This window comes from Saccopteryx bilineata, chromosome 2 (assembly GCF_036850765.1).
Source record: "Saccopteryx bilineata isolate mSacBil1 chromosome 2, mSacBil1_pri_phased_curated, whole genome shotgun sequence".
Classification (NCBI taxonomy): Eukaryota; Metazoa; Chordata; class Mammalia; order Chiroptera; family Emballonuridae; genus Saccopteryx; species Saccopteryx bilineata.
In genome coordinates this window covers 220,796,188-220,816,170 of record NC_089491.1, presented here as the reverse complement: position 1 = coordinate 220,816,170, position 19,983 = coordinate 220,796,188, and the positions used below count along the sequence as shown (strand labels likewise).

Here is a 19,983-nt window from a genome sequence, read left to right as displayed (position 1 = left end):
CACAGCTCAGTGAACTCGGACTGGCAACCTTAGAGGGTGGTTGGCACGTGACATCCTGACCAGGTTCCTTCATGTTCCATCACCTTACTTTCCAAAGTGGCTTCTGTGTTCCTCCATGATTCTCTTCTGGCCTTTTTTCCTCCTCCAGAACACCTGTTCCTTCAAACCTTCTGGCAGACCATGAATCGCGAGTGGACGGGCATAGACAGACTGCGCCTGGATAAGTTCTATATGGTGAGGAAATTGCCTGCGCCCCTCTGCTGGGTCCCTGGCAGTGCTGGCGGTGGCAGTGGCAGGGGGGAGTGCTGGGGGTGCGGCACAGAGTGGTCTGGCCTCTGAGCCTCTCATCCCAACAGGGCAGAGGTGAAGGCTTCTGGGCAATGCGGCCAGCTTGACAACTGTGACCCATAGCCCAGTGGGTTGTTTGGGGAGCCTAGGTCTTGTTTGGGGTGCACTTGACTAGGATTGTGCAATATTTGTTCAATCTCTAAGGGTTGGCAAGCGGGCAAAGATTTTAGTCCTTCAGACACTGCACAGACTTTCAGTTCCAAGGAGGAGGGTTACCACTGCCCTCCTGGGGAGAATCGTGCTGAAGCCCATGAACACCAGCAGAGCTGTGTGGAGCTCATGTCCTAGTTAGAGGCCCTCGGGGCCACTCGGGGTGCCAGCACCTGAACACGGCTTCTTCTTGATGAGGACAGTAATGTAACTGTATGCAGAATCCCGTTTTTCTTCCTCCCAACGCTGCATTCCTGTAAATTTAGGTTACTGGATTGCCCTCAGAAACATCCCCCCAACCCCTGTGTTGTGCTCTGTAGTGTTATTACTGCCATGTTGTTCACTGGGACTTGGGGCAGTCTCCAGATGAAGGACAGTGTTGCTGTCTGAGAGCAGGTGACCCAGTGGACACACTGTACAGGGCAGTGGTCGGGCCTCACTGAGGATGGGTCCCCTCAGGGCTGCAGTAATTAGTGATTCTGTCACTCACATCAGCTTAGACTTGGACCAGGGTTATGTGACACTGCACATCAGATATCAGCGTGGACCAGCTGGCAGGCCAGGCAGCAGGCTGAGGAGGGGAAGAAAATGGGCACTAAGGCAATGGCAGAGGAGCAGGGCCAGGCTTTGTGCTTTTACAGAATACAGTTTTCTAGGGCAGAGCAGCACTTTTTTTTTTTTTTTTTTTTTTTTTTTAATATTTTATTTATTGATTTTTAGAGAGAAGGGAGAGAGAGAGAGAGAGAGAGAGAGAGAAAGGGGAGGAGTAGGAAGCATCAACTCCCATATGTGCCTTGACCAGGCAAGCCCAGGGTTTCGAACCGGCAACCTCAGTGTTCCAGGTTGACGCTTTATCCCACTGCGCCACCACAGGTCAGGCATAGGGCAGAGCAGCTCTTACGTGAGTCAGCATACATACACACACTGGGCCCATAGGTAGGATAGATTCTGTTGCTTTTTGAGGCCTGTTTCCCAGGTCCCCCCATATGACCATGTCTAGCAGCATGGCTCCCATAAAGGCTGACCCTTTTACAGCACTGCAGGCAGGGAATGATGTAGGTCAAGTCTCTGCTGTCGGGGACTGGCATCTGGGCTGCCAGATGTGCTCTGTACTGTCCCCTTGCCTTTGATCATGACTGGACCCTCTGCGGGCATGTTGGGTTAATATGTGTGGAAGCTAGGAAAACTAGGCTAGAAATGCTGTAGCCATTGTACTAGGGAAGTGGGGGTTGTGGGGCAGGCACTGGGGATTGATTTAAATGATGAGGCTTAGGGAGAGAGTTTACTGCACGAAGAGCAGAGAGAAAGTAAACCTTTTACTCTGTTGGGGGGAGAAGCTGTCTCAGTTGTCAGACCTGGTTTTGTGGGGCCTCTGCCTCTTCTGAGGGAGCCTGTGCTTCATTCTAGTTTTTGCTTCTGAAACAGGGACCAGTTCATCTTAGCTGTTGTTCATACTGCAGTTGCTACCCAGCTGTCCTCTGTGAGCTTGACTTCCTGGTGCTCTTGGAAAGCTGGGGCATCTCAGCCCTGGGCAGCAGTGCATTCTTGGAGCCCAGGGTCCTGAGGGCTGGTGTCCTGTCTTGCTAAAGCTCTGGGGGACCTGCTTGTGTTTGGGGCACGAAGGTGACCATGGGATTCTCTAGGGATGTCTGGGCTGTGCAACCTTCATGGGGTCTCCTTTTGTGCCACAGCTCATGCGGATGGTCCTGAACGAGTCCTTGGTGGCCCTGAAAATGCAGGGATGGGAAGAAAGGTCAGTACCCAGAGCATGCCCCAAATCTGACAAGCCCAGTTCGTGTCACCAGGGGATTGAGTTCACATGTCCTCTTTTAATTTATTTTGTGTAGAGAGATGTCAGCCTTAACATTAAGGAGTGACCCACTGGTACTTAAAATGAAGGTGTTTTAAAAATTATTGTTTGCATATTCATGGAAATGTTTGTTTCCAACCTCGATGGTACGTTCTGTGAATTAGAATTGAGTTCTCACATAATATATATTGTGAGTTAGTGTGTTTAGCTTTGTTCTCAGCAGTCATTGCTCCCAGTTTTAGAAATATTTAATTCATCCAGGCTTTTCATGTTTTCTTAAAGATTTTATTTACTGATTTTATTTTACTTATTTATTTTTATTTTTCTGAAGTGAGAAGCGGGGAGGTAGAGAGACAGACTCCCACAGGGCCCGACCAGGATCCACCCAGCATGCCCACCAGGGGCTTTGTTCTGTTGCAACTGGAGCCATTCTAGCACCTGAGGCGGAGGCCATGGAGCCATCTGCCATCCTCAGCGCCCGGGCCAATTTTGCTCCAGTGAAGCCTTGGCTGCCGGAGGAGAAGAAAGAGATAAAGGAGAGGGGGAAGGGTGGCAAAGCAGATGGGCGCTTCTCCTGTGTGCCCTGGCTGGCAATCGAACCCAGCCGGGCCGACACTCTACCTCTGAGCCAACCTGCCAGGGCCTTTACTGATTTTAGAGAGAGGAGAGAGAGAAAGAAAGGATAGGGGGAGCAGGAAGCATCAACTTATTGTGGTTGCTTCTTATATGTGCCTTGACTGGGCAGGCCAGGGTTTTGAACCAGTGACCTCAGCATTCCAGGTTGACGCTTTATCCACCACCACAGGTAAGGCCAGACTTCTTACTTTTGACAGTGGTGCTTGTGGTGGGGTAATCTGTGTCCCCGTAATCTACAAGGGCCTGCATTTCTCCTGGTACAAGCAGAGCAGCTCTGTTGCAGTGGGGCAGGGGCAGTGCTCTGCTGGATCTTAACTCCTCCCCCACTTCCCCCTAGAGCAGCGGTTCTCAACCTGTATTGTATAATAAATATGTATTTTCCGATGGCTTTAGGCGACCCCTGTGGTTTGGTCGTTCGACCCCCACCGGGGTCGTGACCCACAGGTTGAAAACCGCTGCCCTAGAGAGCTCTGAGACCAAGCAAGGGACTAAGAAGGGCTCTTTTGAAGCCCTGCATCCAAGTGAGCAGGTTTCTAAACCTTTGGGGAGGGGAAAAACTGAGTTTGATCACACAAAGTCGTTTCTGAATATTTACATTTAAAATTTTTTTTAATTAATTTAAAATTTGGTTTCTTTATAATTTTCTGATTTTGAGAGTGATACATGTTCAGTATAAAAAAATCAGAAAATTTAGCCTGACCTGTGGTGGGACAGTGCATAAAAGGGTCAATCTAGAATGCTGAGGTCACCAATTTAAAACCCCAGGCTTATCTGGTCAAGTCACATACAAGAAGCAACTGTGCGCCCTTCCTCCCTCTCTCCCTCTCTCTTCTCTCCCCCTCTCTCTCTTCCTCTTCCCCTCTCTCTCCCCCCTTTCTTCCCCTCTCCCTCCCCCTCCCCCTCCCCCTCTCCCCTCCTCCTCCCCCTCCCCTCCCCCCTCTTCCCCTCCCCTCCCCCCTCTTCCCCTCCCCTCCCCCCCTCTTCCCCTCCCCCTCTCTCCTCCCCCTCTCCCCCTCCCCCTCTCCCTCTCTCCCTCTCCCTCTCCCCCTCTCCCCCTCTCTCTCTCCCTCCCCCTCCCCCTCTCTCTCTCCCTCCCCCTCTCTCTCCCTTTACCTCTCCCTCCCCCTCGCCCTCCCCCTCTCTCTCTCCCTCTCCCTCTCTCCCTCTCTCCCTTTTTCTCTTCTTTCTCTTCTCTTCCTCTCCCCCTCTCTCTCTCCCTCTCCCTCTCCCCTTCTCTTTCTCTCTCTCTTTCTCTCTCCCCATCTCCTCCCACATCTCTCTAAAATCAATAAAATCGTTAAAGAAATAGTAACTCAGAAAATTTATGAAACATTAGACATTAATTTGAACTCCAACAGATAATATTTAAGATGTTGCATGCGGTATGGAAGTGGTATCATATGAAACAAGACATTTGCAGACTGCTATTTTGTTGACTGCAACAGAAATATCACATACCTGTGTTCTACTGAATGGTTGGTTTTGGGAGAGGAAGCAAGGGTTGAAGGGCTTAGAGACAATGTATTTTGATTTGATTGATTTATAATTACAAAATGTACATTAAAGGACTCTATTTCAAGTACCTGGATGCAGCCTGACCTGTGGTGGCACAGTGGATAAAGCGTCAACGTGGAACACTGAGGTTGCGGGTTCGAAACTCTTGCACTTTCCTGGTCAAGGCACATATGGGAGTTGATGCTTCCTGCTCCTCTCCTGTTTCTCTCTCTCTCTCTCTCTAAAATGAATAAATTTAAAAAAATTTGCAACAACAACAAAAAAGTACCTGGATACTAAAATTAGTCCCCAGATATTAGAAAAGCTGCTGAATCATAAACTTTAGCTTACAGCAGTGGTTTTCAGCCTTTCTATGTTTGGGTACAGGTGAATAGAATTATTTCAGGGTGCACTAAGGCAGAAATCATGCTGAGCATAAGCGAATTCGACTAGGATGATTGGGTCTATAAACTTCATACAACATCAGGATGGTTAAAACTCTTTTGTGGACTGGCCCAAAATTTCTGGACTAGCACTGGTCCACAAACTGGCAGTTGAAAAACAGTGGCAGCCCTGGCCGGTTGGCTCAGCGGTAGAGCGTCGGCCTAGCGTGCGGAGGACCCGGGTTCGATTCCCGGCCAGGGCACATAGGAGAAGCGCCCATTTGCTTCTCCACCCCTCCGCCGCGCTTTCCTCTCTGTCTCTCTCTTCCCCTCCCGCAGCCGAGGCTCCATTGGAGCAAAGATGGCCCAGGCGCTGGGGATGGCTCTGTGGCCTCTGCCTCAGGCGCTAGAGTGGCTCTGGTCGCAATATGGCGACGCCCAGGATGGGCAGAGCATCGCCCCCTGGTGGGCAGAGCATCGCCCCTGGTGGGCGTGCCGGGTGGATCCCGGTCGGGCGCATGCGGGAGTCTGTCTGACTGTCTCTCCCTGTTTCCAGCTTCAGAAAAATGAAAAAAAAAAAAAAAGAAAGAAAAACAGTGGCTTAGTCAAAGGTATGGTAGGACTTATATCTTTGGAAAGCAAAGTTAGTAAAATCTTGTTCCTGGCTCATTCTCCTTCCCCTACCACCCCTAATAAAAGAGATCAAGTGGAGTTGAGCTATAATTACCTAGATTTTTCTAAGTTTAGAATTCCTGTGGGTGACTTTATGTTGGGGCAGGAGTGTCTCTGGTTTGAGTGGTTTTCATTCCTAAGCCCCCACGAGGCCAAGGGTCTCACTCGTTTCAGGACCTTGGACTCTGGGTTAGTCAGTACATAGCTGGTGACTAAAGTGGAGCTAAGTGTTAAAGGGATGACTGTATTTCAGTTAACTATTTATTGGTTTGTTATTATGGAGGGAGTTTCATCCTCAGTGTTACTAGTAGTTCAGTGCAGGGGTCATTTTGAAGTGTTTGGCCCATTGTCCTGTTGCACTGGGGTGACCAGTGCTGCTGGTGTGCTCTCGACTACCTTTTCTGACGCAGCAGCTGTGGCTAGTTTGGTTTGGGCTGGTGTTTGTTAACGTCAGCAGCAACCGCAAGAGGAGTGCTCTTGCTCCTGCTCTGGCCCCGGCTCCTCTTCCCCGAGTGTCACCTTTCCTTCCCTACCCAGTGAATCCCCACCGTTGCTCTTCACTCACATCATCCAGGCAGCTCCTTAAAGAATGCCCATTTTCCAGCTCAGGGTTTTTGTTTTGTTTTGTTTTTTCTGAAGCTGGAAACGGGGAGAGACAGTCAGACAGACTCCTGCATGCACCCGACCGGGATCCACCCGGCACGCCCACCAGGGGCGATGCTCTGCCCACCAGGGGGCGATGCTCTGCCCCTCCGGGGCGTCGCTCTGCCGCGACCAGAGCCACTCTAGCGCCTGGGGCAGAGGCCAAGGAGCCATCTCCAGCGCCTGGCAATCTTTGCTCCAATGGAGCCTCGGCTGCGGGAGGGGAAGAGAGAGACAGAGGGGGGGGGGTGGAGAAGCAAATGGGCGCTTCTCCTATGTGCCCTGGCCGGGAATCGAACCCGGGCCCCCCGCACGCCAGGCCGACGCTCTACCACTGAGCCAACCGGCCAGGGCCCAGCTCAGGTTTATGGTTGCATGTGTTATCAGGTAAGCAGGAAGTCAGATGCACCTAGTCCATTGAAGATTGGTTTCTGGCACTCTGTCCTGGGAGCCCAGGCCCCTGGTCACTGAAACCAACATGCCAGGAAAAGGTTTGTTATGATCTTCACGGGCCATGTACCTGGTACAGCAGAACCCAGGGAGCAAGCTCATCCCCCTTCTGTGGTCTCCATGTCCTTTCTTGGAGTTTGCTGTGTCCTGGTGTGCCCTCCTGAGTAGTTCCCAGGGAGGACAGTGGGGAGGGATGCAAGACCCGGTGGTGGTAGCCTCCTGTTGCACCAGGCCTCTCCCCTGCACTTGTCTTGGGGACAGAAGAAGGCCTGCGAATGCTCACACATCTTGCATTTGTAGCTGAGCTTCAGTCATGCTGTATGTTCTGATACTAGCAAGGTTCCGTACGTCAGTAACTGCAGATGTCCTTCGTACTGGGACAGGCCCTTGCAGTTGAAAGTTGGCATGTTGGAGGATGGGGTGTCTGCTCCCATACAGGTAGAGACACCAGTGCCCTGCCTGGTGCCTGTTGTGGCTGCTGCTATATTTGGCTATTTCTGATTCAGACAGATGGAGCAACTGTTGAAGCTGCTGACAACTGAGATCCTGCACCCTGACAGCCAGGCCCCCAGTGGGGTAAAGAGTCACTTTGTTGAGATTTTTTTGGAGGAGCTGGCCAAAGTGGGCGCCAATGAGGTGAAGGGGGCAGGGGTGTGGGCAGTGGGCTGGGTGGGGTTGGAGGCTGAGCCCCATCCTGGGTGTTTGTGAATGAGGGACTGAGGCAGCTCCTGCCTACCTTCTCCTGTAGCTGACAGCAGACCAGAACCTCAAGTTCATCGATCCCTTCTGCAGAATCGCTGCCCAGACTAAGGAGTAAGTGCAGGGACTCCCTCCATCTAGCCTCTTCTTTTGCACTGAGTTCTTCAGGGGACTGTCTTTGGGAAGTCACTGTTTCCTTTTGGGAAGAGGAGAGGAGTTGTGTCCACATGACAAAATCACGAGAGGGGCCATTGGGCAGTGGGTGTGGAGATATTTTCACAGGAGTCAGCATTCCTCTTGATAGTGCTGCCTAATGACCTTTGTACCTGCTGCCCCATCAGCTCCCTAGTTTTACATAACATCACTCGAGGCATCTTTGAAACAATTGTGGAACAGGCCCCGTTTGCCATCGAAGACCTAATGAATGAAATGCAGGAGGAGGAAGAGGAGATGTCAGAGGATGACAAGCAAGAACAGAATGTGCCATCCAAGAGGCTGTTTAAGAAGCCATTTAAAGGTGATGATTATAGTGCATTCAGTATGACATGCTCACTGCCTCTGCACCACCTGCCCTTGTCCGAGCCAGCAGTGTGTTTGCTAGGATCCCTGCACTCACCTCCTGTCTGATCTCCTTTTTTCTGCCCTTGCCCCAAAGTCTATTCTTGACCGGCAGCTTGTATTAGAACAGCGGTTCTCAACCTGTGGGTCACGACCCCGGCGGGGGTCGAACGACCAAAACACAGGGGTCGCCTAAAGCCATCCGAAATACATATTTTATTTAAAAATGTATTGTATAATAAATATGTATTTTCCGAAATACATATTTTATTTAAAAATGTATTGTATAATAAATATGTATTTTCCGAAATACATATTTTATTTAAAAATGTATAATAAATATGTATTTTCCGATGGCTTTAGGCGACCCCTGTGTTTTGGTCGTTCGACCCCCGCCGAGGTCACGACCCACAGGTTGAGAACCGCTGTATTAGAACTAGCACACATATCACTCACTCTCCTAACTCTTGCTCCATGGCTGCCACCCTGACTCCCCTAGCTTTGCTCTGTCCACTGGTATCTGCCCTGTGTCACTCTAGGAGCCCTACCCTGACCACCCTGCTTAAAGCGAAGCCTCAGCCACCACTCTGCCTTACTTGCTGTCTCACTTCCTGGCATGAATCACTCATAGTTACATGAATCACTTGTTCATTCTCCCTGGCCTGTCTTCCCCACTGAGTGTTGGCTCCAGTAGGACAGGGTGCTCTGATGATCACAGCTGCATCTGCACATGCCAAGAGCATTGGCTGGTACAGAGACCAGGAGTCTGGATGAGTGAATAAATGAATGAATTTCTAGGTGAGTGAATGAATGGATGAATGAATGAAGGGAACATACCTCAAGTGAATGTCCTACTGCTGGACTGTGGTTATCTAGTGTGGCCTGTTTTTAGACTTGATGCTGATGTGGGCATTATGGGACCTCAGCTGCTCTTCCCTGGCCGATCCCACTGTGCACGGTGTATCGGGCCCAATGGCTGTGGTGGGTGGGTCATTGTTCACCAGCTTTAGGACTCTTAACTACCTCCAGCTTTTTTGTTTTGTTTTTTTAGTAAATACACAAAACAATTTATGATTAATAATTTTTAAGTTACAGTCCAGTGATGTTAAGCCTATTCACTTGGTGTGCGGCTGTCATCACCATTCATCTAAGAATTTTCCATCTTGCCAAACTGAAACTCTTTCCCCATTAAACACTAACTGCCCACCCCATGTCCGCTTCCTCTGCCCTTGGCAACCACTATTCAACTCTGCCTTTATAAATTTTATTGCTTTAGGAGCCTCATATTAGTGGATCATATAGTATTTGTCTTTTGTGACTTACTCTACTCAGCCTAATGTCCTCAAGGTTCATTAAAGTCATAGCCTGTGTCAGGATTTTTGTTTCTTTCTAAGGCTGAATAATGTCCTATTGTGCACATGGACCACATGTTGCTTATCCATTCATCCATTGATTAACACTTGGATTCTTGCCATGTTTTATCTGTTGTGAATAACGATACTATGAACATGGGTATACAGTGTAGCTCTTTTTTTTTCTTTAATGAAGAAGTTAAATATTTTATTATTAAACTTTGCTTCCTTGCAAGCCTATTGCTTCATTGTATAAAAATACCACCATCAAACTCAGTATATTGCAAAATTAAGATAGTATTTGTTCACCATTTGACACTATAACAACTGCTAATTATTTCTAATGAAAAAGATCAATTGAGTATTTTGACACAAGTACAGAAACCAATATAAGCAAGTTATAATATTATATGAGGCTTAAGGTAACAATACTGCCTTGGCCAGGTATCTCAGTTGGTTAGAGCCTCATCCTGACATGCCGGGGTTGTGAATTCTATCCCTGGTCAGGACACATTTAAGAATCAACCAGGCCTTGGCTGGTTTGCTCAGTGGTAGAGCATCAGCCCAGCGTGTGGAAATCCCATGTTCAATTCCCAGCCAGGGCACACAGAAGAAGCGTCTGTCTGCTTCTCCACCCTTCCCCCTCTCCTTTCTCTCTGTCTTCTCTCTCTTCCCCTCCCACAGCCAAGGCTCCATTGGAGCAAAAGTTGGCCCGGGCACTGAGGATGGCTTTATGGCCTTTGCCTCAGGTGCTAGATCAGGGGTCCCCAAACTACGGCCTGCGGGCCACATGCGGCCCCCTGAGGCCATTTATCCGGCCCCTGCCGCACTTCTGGAAGGGGCACCTCTTTCATTGGTGGTCAGTGAGAGGAGCATAGTTCCCATTGAAATACTGGTTGGTTTGTTGATTTAAATTTACTTGTTCTTTATTTTAAATATTGTATTTGTTCCCATTTTGTTTTTTTTACTTTAAAATAAGATATGTGCAGTGTGCATAGGGATTTGTTCATAGTTTTTTTTATAGTCCGGCCCTCCAATGGTCTAAGGGACAGTGAACTGGCCCCTGTGTAAAAAGTTTGGGGACCCCTGTGCTAGATGGTTCCTGTTGCCATGGTGCAATGGCCTACATGGGCAGAGCATCGCCCCCTGGTGAGCGTGCCGGATGGATCCCAGTTGGGCGAATGCGGGAGTCTGTCTCTCTGCCTCCCCACTTCTCACTTCAGAAAAATACCAAAAAAAAAAAAAAAAATGAATCAACCAATGAATGCATAAATAAGTGGGACAACAAACTGGTGTTTCTTCCTCTGCCTTCATCTCTCTAAAAAAAAATAAACCAATACAATTTTATTTTTTATTTTTATTTATTTATTTTTGTATTTTTCTGAAGTTGGAAACAGGGAGGCAGTCAGACAGACTCCCGCATGCGCCCGACCGGGATCCACCTGGCATGCCCACCAGGGGGCGATGCTCTGCCCATCTCTGCGGCGTTGCTCTGTTGCAATCAGAGCCATTCTAGCGCCTGAGGCAGAGGCCACAGAGCCATCCTCAGTGCCCGGGCAAACTTTGTTCCAATGGAGCCTTGGCTGCGGGAGGGGAAGAGAAAGACAGAGAGGAAGGAGAGGGGGAGGGGTGGAGAAGCAGATGGGCGCTTCTCCTGTGTGCCCTGACCGGAAATCGAACCCGGGATTTCTGTATGCCAGGCTGACGCCACTGAGCCAACCAGCCAGGGCCTTAAACCAATACAATTTAAAGAAAAGATAACAATGTTATCCTTGAATTAGTAAATTTTTATAACTAGATATGACCACAGATAATTTCAGGAATTTTGAATATTATAACTGTAGCCTCGCCTAGAAATCATAGGATGTTGTGAGAAAGATGCACATTGTTTTTGTCTGCAATCATTAGAAAGTTAAGGGGTATTTTTTTTTTTTTTTTTGTATTTTTCTGAAGCTGGAAACGGGGAGAGACAGTCAGACAGACTCCCGCATGCGCCCGACCGGGATTCACCTGGCATGCCCACCAGGGGGCGATGCTCTGCCCATCTGGGGGCGATGCTCTGCCCCTCCGGGGCGTCGCTCTGCCGCGACCAGAGCCACTCTAGCGCCTGGGGCAGAGGCCAAGGAGCCATCCCCAGCGCCCAGGCCATCTTTGCTCCAATGGAGCCTCGCTGCGGGAGGGGAAGAGAGAGAGAGGAAGGAGGGGGAGGGTGGAGAAGCAAATGGGCGCTTCTCCTATGTGCCCTGGCCGGGAATCGAACCCAGGTTCCCCGTATGCGAGGCCGACGCTCTACCGCTGAGCCAACCGGCCAGGGCCAAGGGGTATTTTTTTAGTAGCAATTTTGTTTCTTTTCCCATTGGTGTTATTAAAAGTTGCTATTTTAGCCTGACCAGGCGGTGGTGCAGTGGGTGGTGCAGTGGATAGAGCGTCGGACTGGGATGCGGAGGACCCAGGTTCAAGACCCTGAGGTCGCCAGCTTGAGTGCGGGCTCATCTGGTTTGAGCAAGGCTCGCCAGCTTGGACCCAAGGTCACTGGCTCGAGCAAGGGGTTACTCAGTCTGCTGAAGGCCCACGGTCAAGGCACATATGAGAAAGCAATCAATGAACAACTAATGTGTCGAATATGCAATGAAAAACTAATGATTAATGCTTCTCATGTCTCCGTTCCTGTCTGTCTGTCCCTGTCTATCCCTCTCTCTGATTCTCTCTCCGTCTCTGTAAAAAAAAAAAAAAAAGTTGCTATTTTAAATCTTCTATTCATCATTAAGACAGCCATGCTAGATTTAGTTGTTTCATTCTACTATATTTAGAGGGGTTACATTTTCACTCTTCAGTAGCTTTTATGTATTATATGTTACTAATTTCATTTTGATTAGCTAGCCATATTCATAACAAGATTTGTCGACAAGTCCTGGTTTTTCTGCAGGATGTCATTAATTTCAATCCCTTCTCTTGATGGAGGAGGATGGAGTTCACTCACAGCTCTCACACTTGCAAAAGCACCAGACTCATGTTTGTGCAGTTTTGTCCCAGCATCAGGCGGACTATGGTAATAACAACTCCCAAGCTTCCTGTGCAAAATTGGTTTCAGTACTGTTTTCTGTTGTTATCCATTCATGTTTCTCTTAATTTATTCACTGAGATTAGATTTGGGTGGGGCCTCCGGTGTATTTCTTTTATTATTATTAATTATTATTATTATTGTTATTAAGTGAGAGGTAGGGAAGCAGAAATAGACTCCCACATGTACCCCAACCGAGATCCACCTGGCAAGCCCACTAGGGCAGGGGTCGGGAACCTATGGCTCATGAGCGAGATGTGGCTCTTTTGATGGCTGCATCTGGCTCGCAGACAAATCTTTAATAAAAAAATAATAACGTGAGATATATAAAACATTCTCATGTATTACAATCCATTCATTTCCTACTGCTCATGTTCGTGGTTGAGGGTGGCTAGAGCCAATCACAGCTGTCCTCTGGGACAACAACAAATTTTTATTGGATAATGCCTAATGTACAAAGGTCATTGTATGGCTCTCTCAGCCAAAAATGTTCCTGACCCCTGCGCTAGGGGGTGATGCTCTGCCTGTCTGAACTACTGCTTAATTACTTGGCAACCAAGCTATTTTAGTGCCTGAGGTGAGGTCTTGGAGCCATCTCAGCGTCTGGGGCCAACTTTGCTTAAACCATTCAAGCCATGGCTACAGGAGGGGAAGTGGGGGGTGTGGAGAAGCAGATGGCGGCTTCTCCTCTGTGCTCTGACCTGGAATCAAACCAGGGACATCCACACACCAGGCCAACACTCTTCCACTGAGCCAACTGGCCAGGACTACCTCCAGTGTATTTCTTCAAGACCCTGCTCTCATTTATTTTGAGTGGATACCCAGAGGTGGGATTACTGGATCATATGGTAGTTTTTTGAGGAACCACTGTACATTTTTCACAGCTGCTGCACCACTTTATACTCCCACCCACAGTGCACAGGGTGCAGGTTTCTGTGTCTTTGCCAACACATCATTTTTTTTTTTCCTACAGAGACAGAGAGAGAGTCAGAGAGAGGGATAGATAGAGACAGACAGACAGGAACGGAGAAATGAGAAGCATCAATCATTAGTTTTTTGTTGCACGTTGCGACACCTTAGTTGTTCATTGATTGCTTTCTCATATGTGCCTTGACCACAGGCCTTCAGCAGACCGAGTAACCGCTTGCTCAAGCCAGCGACCTTGGGCGCAAGCTGGCGAGCCTTGCTCAAACCAGATGAGCCCACGCTCAAGCTGACGACCTCGGGGTCTTGAACCTGGGTCCTTCCACATCTCAGTCCAACGCTCTATCCACTGAGCCACTGCCTGGTCAGGCCATTTTGGTTTTTTGACAGCCTTCCTTATGGTGTGAGATGGGATCTGGTTGTGGTTTGAGTAGCATTTCGCTCATGATTAGTGACATTGGACATCTTTTTGTGTGCTTGTTGGTCATTTGTCATCTTTGGAAAAAGATCAATTCAAGTCTTTTGTTCATTTATTTTTATTTGTTGATTGATTGATTTTAGTGAGAGAGGAAGGAAAGGAGAGAAAGAGACAGGAACATCAAGCTTTTCCTGTATATGCCCTGACCAGGGATCGAACAGGCAACTTTGTGTGGTTTGAGGTGATCTGACCAACTGAGCTATCTGGCCAGGGCCCTTTGTCCATTTTTCAACTGGATTGTTTTATCTTTGAATTTTAGAAGTCCCCATTTCAGATGTATGGTTTGCAGATAGAGTCTCCCATTCTGAATTACATTTTTACCTGTTGGTAGTCTATTTTGATGCACAACATGTTAAAATTTTCATTTAATCTGGTTTTTTTCTTGTTACCTGTGCCTTTCTTATCATATCCAAGAAATTATTGCCACATCCATTGTGAAGCCATTGTCCTGCTTTTTCCTGAGTTTTATTGGTTTAGGTTTATACAGGGGTCCCCAAACTACAGCCCGCGGGCCACATGCGGCCCCCTCAGGCCATTTATCGGGCCCCCGCCGCACTTCAGGAAGGGGCACCTCTTTCATTGGTGGTCAGTGAGAGGAGCATAGTTCCCATTGAAATACTGGTTGGTTTGTTGATTTAAATTTACTTGTTCTTTATTTTAAATATTGTATTTGTTCCTGTTTTTTTTTTTTTTACTTTAAAATAAGGTATGTGCAGTATGCGTAGGGATTTGTTCATAGTTTTTTTTATAGTCCGGCCCTCCAACGGTCTGAGGGACAGTGAACTGGCCCCCTGTGTAAAAAGTTTGGGGACCCCTGGTTCTATCTAGGTTGCTGGTCCAGCTTGAATTAATACTATGTGTGGTGTTAGGGAAGGATCCCTCCTCAGTCTTCTGCATTGATGTCTGGCTTTCCCAGCGTCATTTGACTGTAAAGTCAGGGTTTACTTCTTCCTCCTCTTAATTCTTTTTTTTTTTTTTTTTTTTTGTATTTTTCTGAAGTTGAAAACGGGGAGGCTGTCAGACAGACTCCCACATGTGCCCCACCAGGATCCACCCAGCACACCCACCAGGGGGAGATGCTCCGCCCATCTGGGGCATCACTCTGCCACAATCAGAGCCATTCTAGCGCCTGAGGCAGAGGCCATGGAGCCATCCTCAGCTCCCGGGCCATCTTTGCTCCAATGGAGCCTCAGCTGCAGGAGGGGAAGAGAGACAGAGAGGAAGGAGAGGGGGAGGGGTGGAGAAACAGATGGGCGCTTCTCCTGTGTGCCCTGGCTGGGAATCGAATCCGGGACTCCTGCACACCAGGCCGATGCTCTACCACTGAGCCAACTGGCCAGGGCCGCCCTCCAATTCTTGATGCCCTTGCTGGCCTGCTCCTTGACTTTCTTGTTAGGCCCTTCCCTCCGCGCCCCCTCCCCCCCACACCATTTGCTCTGGCCATCCTGCATTTCACTTATCCTCTTTCTAACTCTCGGCACCTGAGTCACACCAGAACTGGCAGGCCCAGGAGTCTCCTAGAGGTCCCACCTGTGTCCACCTGTGTCTGTGTGCTGCTCTGTTGTCCTCACTCTGTGCCACACACGCCTGCCGCTCATGGCCACCTGTGATCCAGAAGTTCTCGTCTGTAGGGAGTGACATCAAAGTTCTGTACGTTTTGAAACATTGTATCCATCAGGCCCACGCCATGACTGGACTAGCTACCCTTCTTCCTCACTTCTGGAACTTCTGATACCACATTTGCCTAAGATGCCCAGTAGTAATTTCCTCTTGATTCCACTCCTTAGGACTGGTCAGGTCTTCCTGGTTTTCAGGCCTGCGGTAAGCCCCACTCCCCTCAGTGTGAGGCTGTTGGGGTACCCCACCGTCTCATGCTATGGGCCCCAACTGCTGGGGCTGGTCCCCAGGTATGTGTGTTGTGTTGGGGCCTGTGACACTGGGTGTTTGTCTTTGAGTTCTTAGAGCCCTTTCATTCTAGGCTCCTTCTGTGGGAATGAATCAGACATGGGTGAGGAGCAGGCTGGAGATAATGAGGACAGCGCTGGCACCATCCTTCAGGTGAGTGGCATGTGCTCGTGGGCCGAGCTCTCAGCCTCTGCCCACTGCTTCACTGTCAACTTTGGGAGCTGATGGGGCTGGAGGGGAGGACAGCAGCCGTTTGCTGAGACTTGGGGAACTCCTCGTTTGCAGGACATGAGTCCTTGAGCATGGGGTTGGGGGCCAGGTGCTTGGAGACTGGGTTCAGAGGCTTCACTGTTCGTCAGCCACCCCAGGACTGCCCCTGCCGCCTCCTGGGGAGCTAGGGCAAATGAGGTGACACGTGTCCAGGGGCTGGCATTGGGGTCCCTGCTAGGAGTCAGAGCTCTGCTGACAGGACTCGTGATTTCAGGTGATTTGGGAATATGGAGAATTTATAACTTTTAAATGTTCATTATTTGTAGAATTAGTCAGATTTTAGATATCTTGAGTTAACTAAAACTTATCAAAATTAATTTTACTTATTTTCATGTGACTACCAGAGGATTTAAATTAAATTACAGAGAGGCTTGCCCCTACCCCTACCCCCCACATACCTGTTGGGCAGCGCTGCCTTGAGTGAGCCGTAGACAGTTAGTTACCTTTGCTGAGGGGACATCAGAAGGACATTAGGGTGTGTCCTTGTGGTTAAGGTGCTTCTCTGGTTGGTTCATCTGGCAACACCTGGGCAGTGACCGACTTCCTCCTTCATGTCTCTTTGTGAAACAGTTTGACTATGAGGCTGTTGCCAACAGATTGTTCGAAATGGCCAGTCACCAGAACACCCCTTCTCAAAACAGGAAGCGTCTCTACAAAGTGGTCAGAAAGTAAGTGTTTTCTGTGACGGTGGCTGGCCTATGCTGGCCTGTGCTTGCTGCCTTGGGATTGCCCCTTCCCTCTCAAGTGGCCTCCACTAGGGGGAGAGGGAGGCAGTCCTCAGCTTCAGAGCTCAGGTAGGGAGTGACCTCACAGAGGGCTGCTGTGCTGTTGGGCTGCCTTCTCTGGGGTGGCCTTCTTTATCATCTGGGAGCTACAGCCATGGTGAGTGACTGTCTTGTTCTTGCAGGTTGCAGGACCTCGCCGAAGGTGAGCATGAGCAGTGCACTGAGCCTGGCCCCAGAGGAAGCGTCTGTCCCCTCCTCTGGAAGAGCATTGGCTCATGTGTTCACCCTGGCAGCATGAACAGTCCGCAGAGAGGCCGCTGTTTGGGAGGGAGGGACCAGGGGCTCTGCAGCTCGTGGTTGTTCAGTGCTTTGGTTCTCAGATCTGAGCATGAGAGTAGTCAGTGCTGGATCCAGGGCAGAATGGGGCCTGAGAATCTGCATTTCTAGTTAATGTCCAAGCATGCTAAGGCTGCTGGTCTGCAGCAGATGTCTCCACATCTCTGTGCGTGGCTGATGGCACTGGTATGGTTTATTCTGAAGACAATTTTTTGGAAGGTTTATGCTTGGAGAGGTAGCATTTTTCCCCCAATATTTTGTTACAAAAATGTTTCAGAGTTGAAAGGATTTTATTGTTAAGGCCTGCATATCCACCACCTCATTTATTGTCTTTATTTTATCACTAATCTGCCCATCAAGCCCTATTTTTCTTCCTCCATGAGGCTGTACTTTATGCTCATCATGAACTAAAGTCCAGTGTTTTTTAGGTGAAATTTACATACAGTGAAATGCATGACTACTCTGTTTGTGAATTTTGACTGGTGTACCAACCTTTGTAACTCAAAACCCATCAAGATACAGAACATTACCGTTGCCCCAGAAAGCTCTTTCAAGCCCCTTCCCAACATAAGCATTTTTAAGAAGTAGGCATGGCGAGTTCTGAATGCTCCCAGAATAGGCTCTTCCATGTTGTGCTGGCTGAGCTGTGGTGGGTGTTGGAACAGGGCCTCCTTGCACGAAGCTTGGGGAGGGGCTACTGTGGGATCACATGGAGCAGTAAACTCACAGACCGAACCAGGCCTGCCCTCAGCCCCTGACTGCCCTGGTCCTTAGGCCTCTTCCCTGAGGATGACATCCCAGAAAAAGCCTATAGGAAACTGCAAGAAGGGAGACAGAAGAAGAAGGCCAAGAAGCGTTTGCCCAAATCCTGGCTACAAAACAAGACAGGTAGGACTAATGCCCACTGACGGTGGTAGGGCTTACCCACCTGTTATAATGGGAAACACAGCCCTGCAGTAGCAGGGCTGCCATGCAAAGGCTGGGCCTTGGGCTTTTCTGGCTGCCCAGGGCCGTTCGCCATCTTCCCTGCCCTCCACGTCTGTAGTTCTGGTCTGGGCTGCTGCTTCCTAATCTTTTTTATTTATTTATTTATTTATTTTCTTTCGTGACAGAGTCAGAGAGACAGACAGACAGGAAAGGAGAGAGATGAGAAGCATCTTTGTTGTGGCACTTTAGTTGTTCATTGATTGATTTCTCACACGTGCCTTGACCATGGGGCTACAGCAGACTGAGTGACCCCTTGCTCGAGCCAGTGACCTTGGGCTCAAGCTGACAAGCCTTGCTCCATCCAACCAGATGAGCCTGTGCTCAAGCTGGCGACCTTGGGGTCTCAAACCTGGGTCCTCTGCATCCCAGTTCAACACTGTATCCACTGTGCCACTGCCTGGTCAGGCCCTTTTTAATCTTTGTTCTGTGTGCCTATGGTGGATTTTGACCCATCTACTCCTCATCCTTCCAAGTCTGTTCTCACTGTTTTCTCTACAACCTTAGAGGCGTTCCTCTCCCTCTTTCCTCCCTCAGCTTGTCCACACAAGTGTGGTAAGAATGTGACACCTTTGCTAAGGGCTGCTCTATGCTCCTGTCATCCTGACCCTGTGCCCACAGCAGACCACCAGGGGGCACAGGCTGTCTGCTGCAGTGGAAATGGGCTGAGCCCTTTGAAGGGTCTCCTGATTCACCCTTGCTCTGGCCCAGGCCACCCTCATTCATATCGTTTTATACCTGGGCCTCGTGGCAGGCACAGGGCCAGCTTGCACACCTACTCTAGGCCAGCCCCTGAACACCATGTCCTGGCTCTCTTGTGCACCAAGTTGAGTCACAGCTCCTGGCCCTGCTTTTTGAACCTGTCCCTTCTGACCAGTGTCACCTCCCGCCCTCTGTCCCATCTTTGCCCGATCCTCTCCTCACGCTGCTCTTTCTGAGGCTGGCGTTCTGGTGTCAGGAACCGGCATATCCCACTGGCGTGGGGCTCCTAGCTGGCTGGTGGGTGTCTGCCGCCAAGGCCGTGGGTGTTTCTGTGCCAGGTGCTCTCGTGTCCTCTGCTGCCCGGGGCTGGCACTGTCAGTCAGTAGTGATGTGAAGTAGCCCGGGCCTTTGCCCCCTGATTCACGTGGCCTTGCTGTTTTAGGGAGAGGTGAACAGGAGGACCCGAGTGCAGACCTGAGTTCCAGATTGAAGAGGACGAGGCAGCGGCGGGGCACGGAGGCTGACCCTGCTGTGCCCCAGGAACAACTCAGGGGCCGTGGCAGGAGAGGGGTGCATAGGAGGAGGCAGCGGCCTAGGACAGGGGCCAGAGCGAAGGTGCCTGGCTGCCAGGAGCCAGGCATGAAAAGGAAGTGGACGCGGGAGAACAAGAAATGATGCCACCAGGCCCAGCCGGGGCAGGACACAGTTGTCTCCGTGGCTCCTCCGGTCTGTGCCATGTTGGATGAGCATGCAGGACAGGTGGGCAATGTTCCTGAGACTCCAGACACGGTCAGAAGGTCAGCACCAGATGAGGTTGGCTGTCACTCAGTGTCATGCCCCAGAGAGCTCTGCTGCTGTGCTGACCTCGGCCAGATGGGGACCCTGGGAGTTGGAGCTCCACACAAACAACTCTCCCCGACCAGGCTGGGACCGGCTACAGGTGAGGTAGCCCTAAATAAAATGCTATGTGATTGTTAGAGATGGAGTCCTGCCCCTGTGCATTTACGCTGGGTTGCTAGTGGGGTGAATTGACACGTACCAGTTTCCAAATAGTGTTTATATTGTCTGCCTATTTTTATGGGGGAAAAATCTGTTTATTTATGTCTCAAAATCTGGAAGAGGACGCCAAGTTTTGGCCGTGGGTTCCTGGATAGGCTGTTATTCTGCACACTTAAACTTGTGCTTGGAGTTGACAGTGGACCCTGGTGCTTGGGGTTGATGTGCCCATGGCAGGAAGGGCAACTCCTCTGCCCACCCTCATCTTCTGTGATGTGGAGGCAGAACTGGGTCTGACGTCCAGTGGGCAGACGCTGTCCCTTCCCCACATCTTTCTCATACCTTCACATGTGGTTTCAGCCCTGTGTTCATCCCGGAGGCTTCAAGCAGCTGCACGGTTGCTGGACC

The 19,983-nt window shown here is 49.7% G+C and overlaps 1 protein-coding gene and 1 non-coding gene across 5 annotated transcripts in view; one reads left to right on the top strand and one right to left on the bottom strand.

Moving 5' to 3' along the window:
- Positions 1 to 19,556, top strand: part of RRP1 (ribosomal RNA processing 1) — a 28,296-nt gene extending 8,740 nt beyond the window's left edge. For all 4 annotated transcript variants that reach the window (XM_066259246.1, XM_066259245.1, XM_066259244.1 and 1 more), the window contains exons 4-13: positions 149 to 234; positions 2,190 to 2,251; positions 7,092 to 7,221; positions 7,334 to 7,398; positions 7,626 to 7,801; positions 15,636 to 15,715; positions 16,403 to 16,500; positions 16,740 to 16,759; positions 17,668 to 17,781; positions 19,022 to 19,556. In XM_066259246.1, coding sequence (XP_066115343.1) covers positions 149 to 234; positions 2,190 to 2,251; positions 7,092 to 7,221; positions 7,334 to 7,398; positions 7,626 to 7,801; positions 15,636 to 15,715; positions 16,403 to 16,500; positions 16,740 to 16,759; positions 17,668 to 17,781; positions 19,022 to 19,254 — 1,064 coding nt within the window. In that variant the 3' untranslated portion in view covers positions 19,255 to 19,556. The remainder of the gene's footprint in view (positions 1 to 148; positions 235 to 2,189; positions 2,252 to 7,091; positions 7,222 to 7,333; positions 7,399 to 7,625; positions 7,802 to 15,635; positions 15,716 to 16,402; positions 16,501 to 16,739; positions 16,760 to 17,667; positions 17,782 to 19,021) is intronic.
- On the bottom strand, positions 11,434 to 11,509 carry TRNAA-CGC (transfer RNA alanine (anticodon CGC)). The gene has a single exon. It is a non-coding gene; the product is annotated as a tRNA-Ala (tRNA).
- Positions 19,557 to 19,983: the final 427 nt, after the last annotated feature.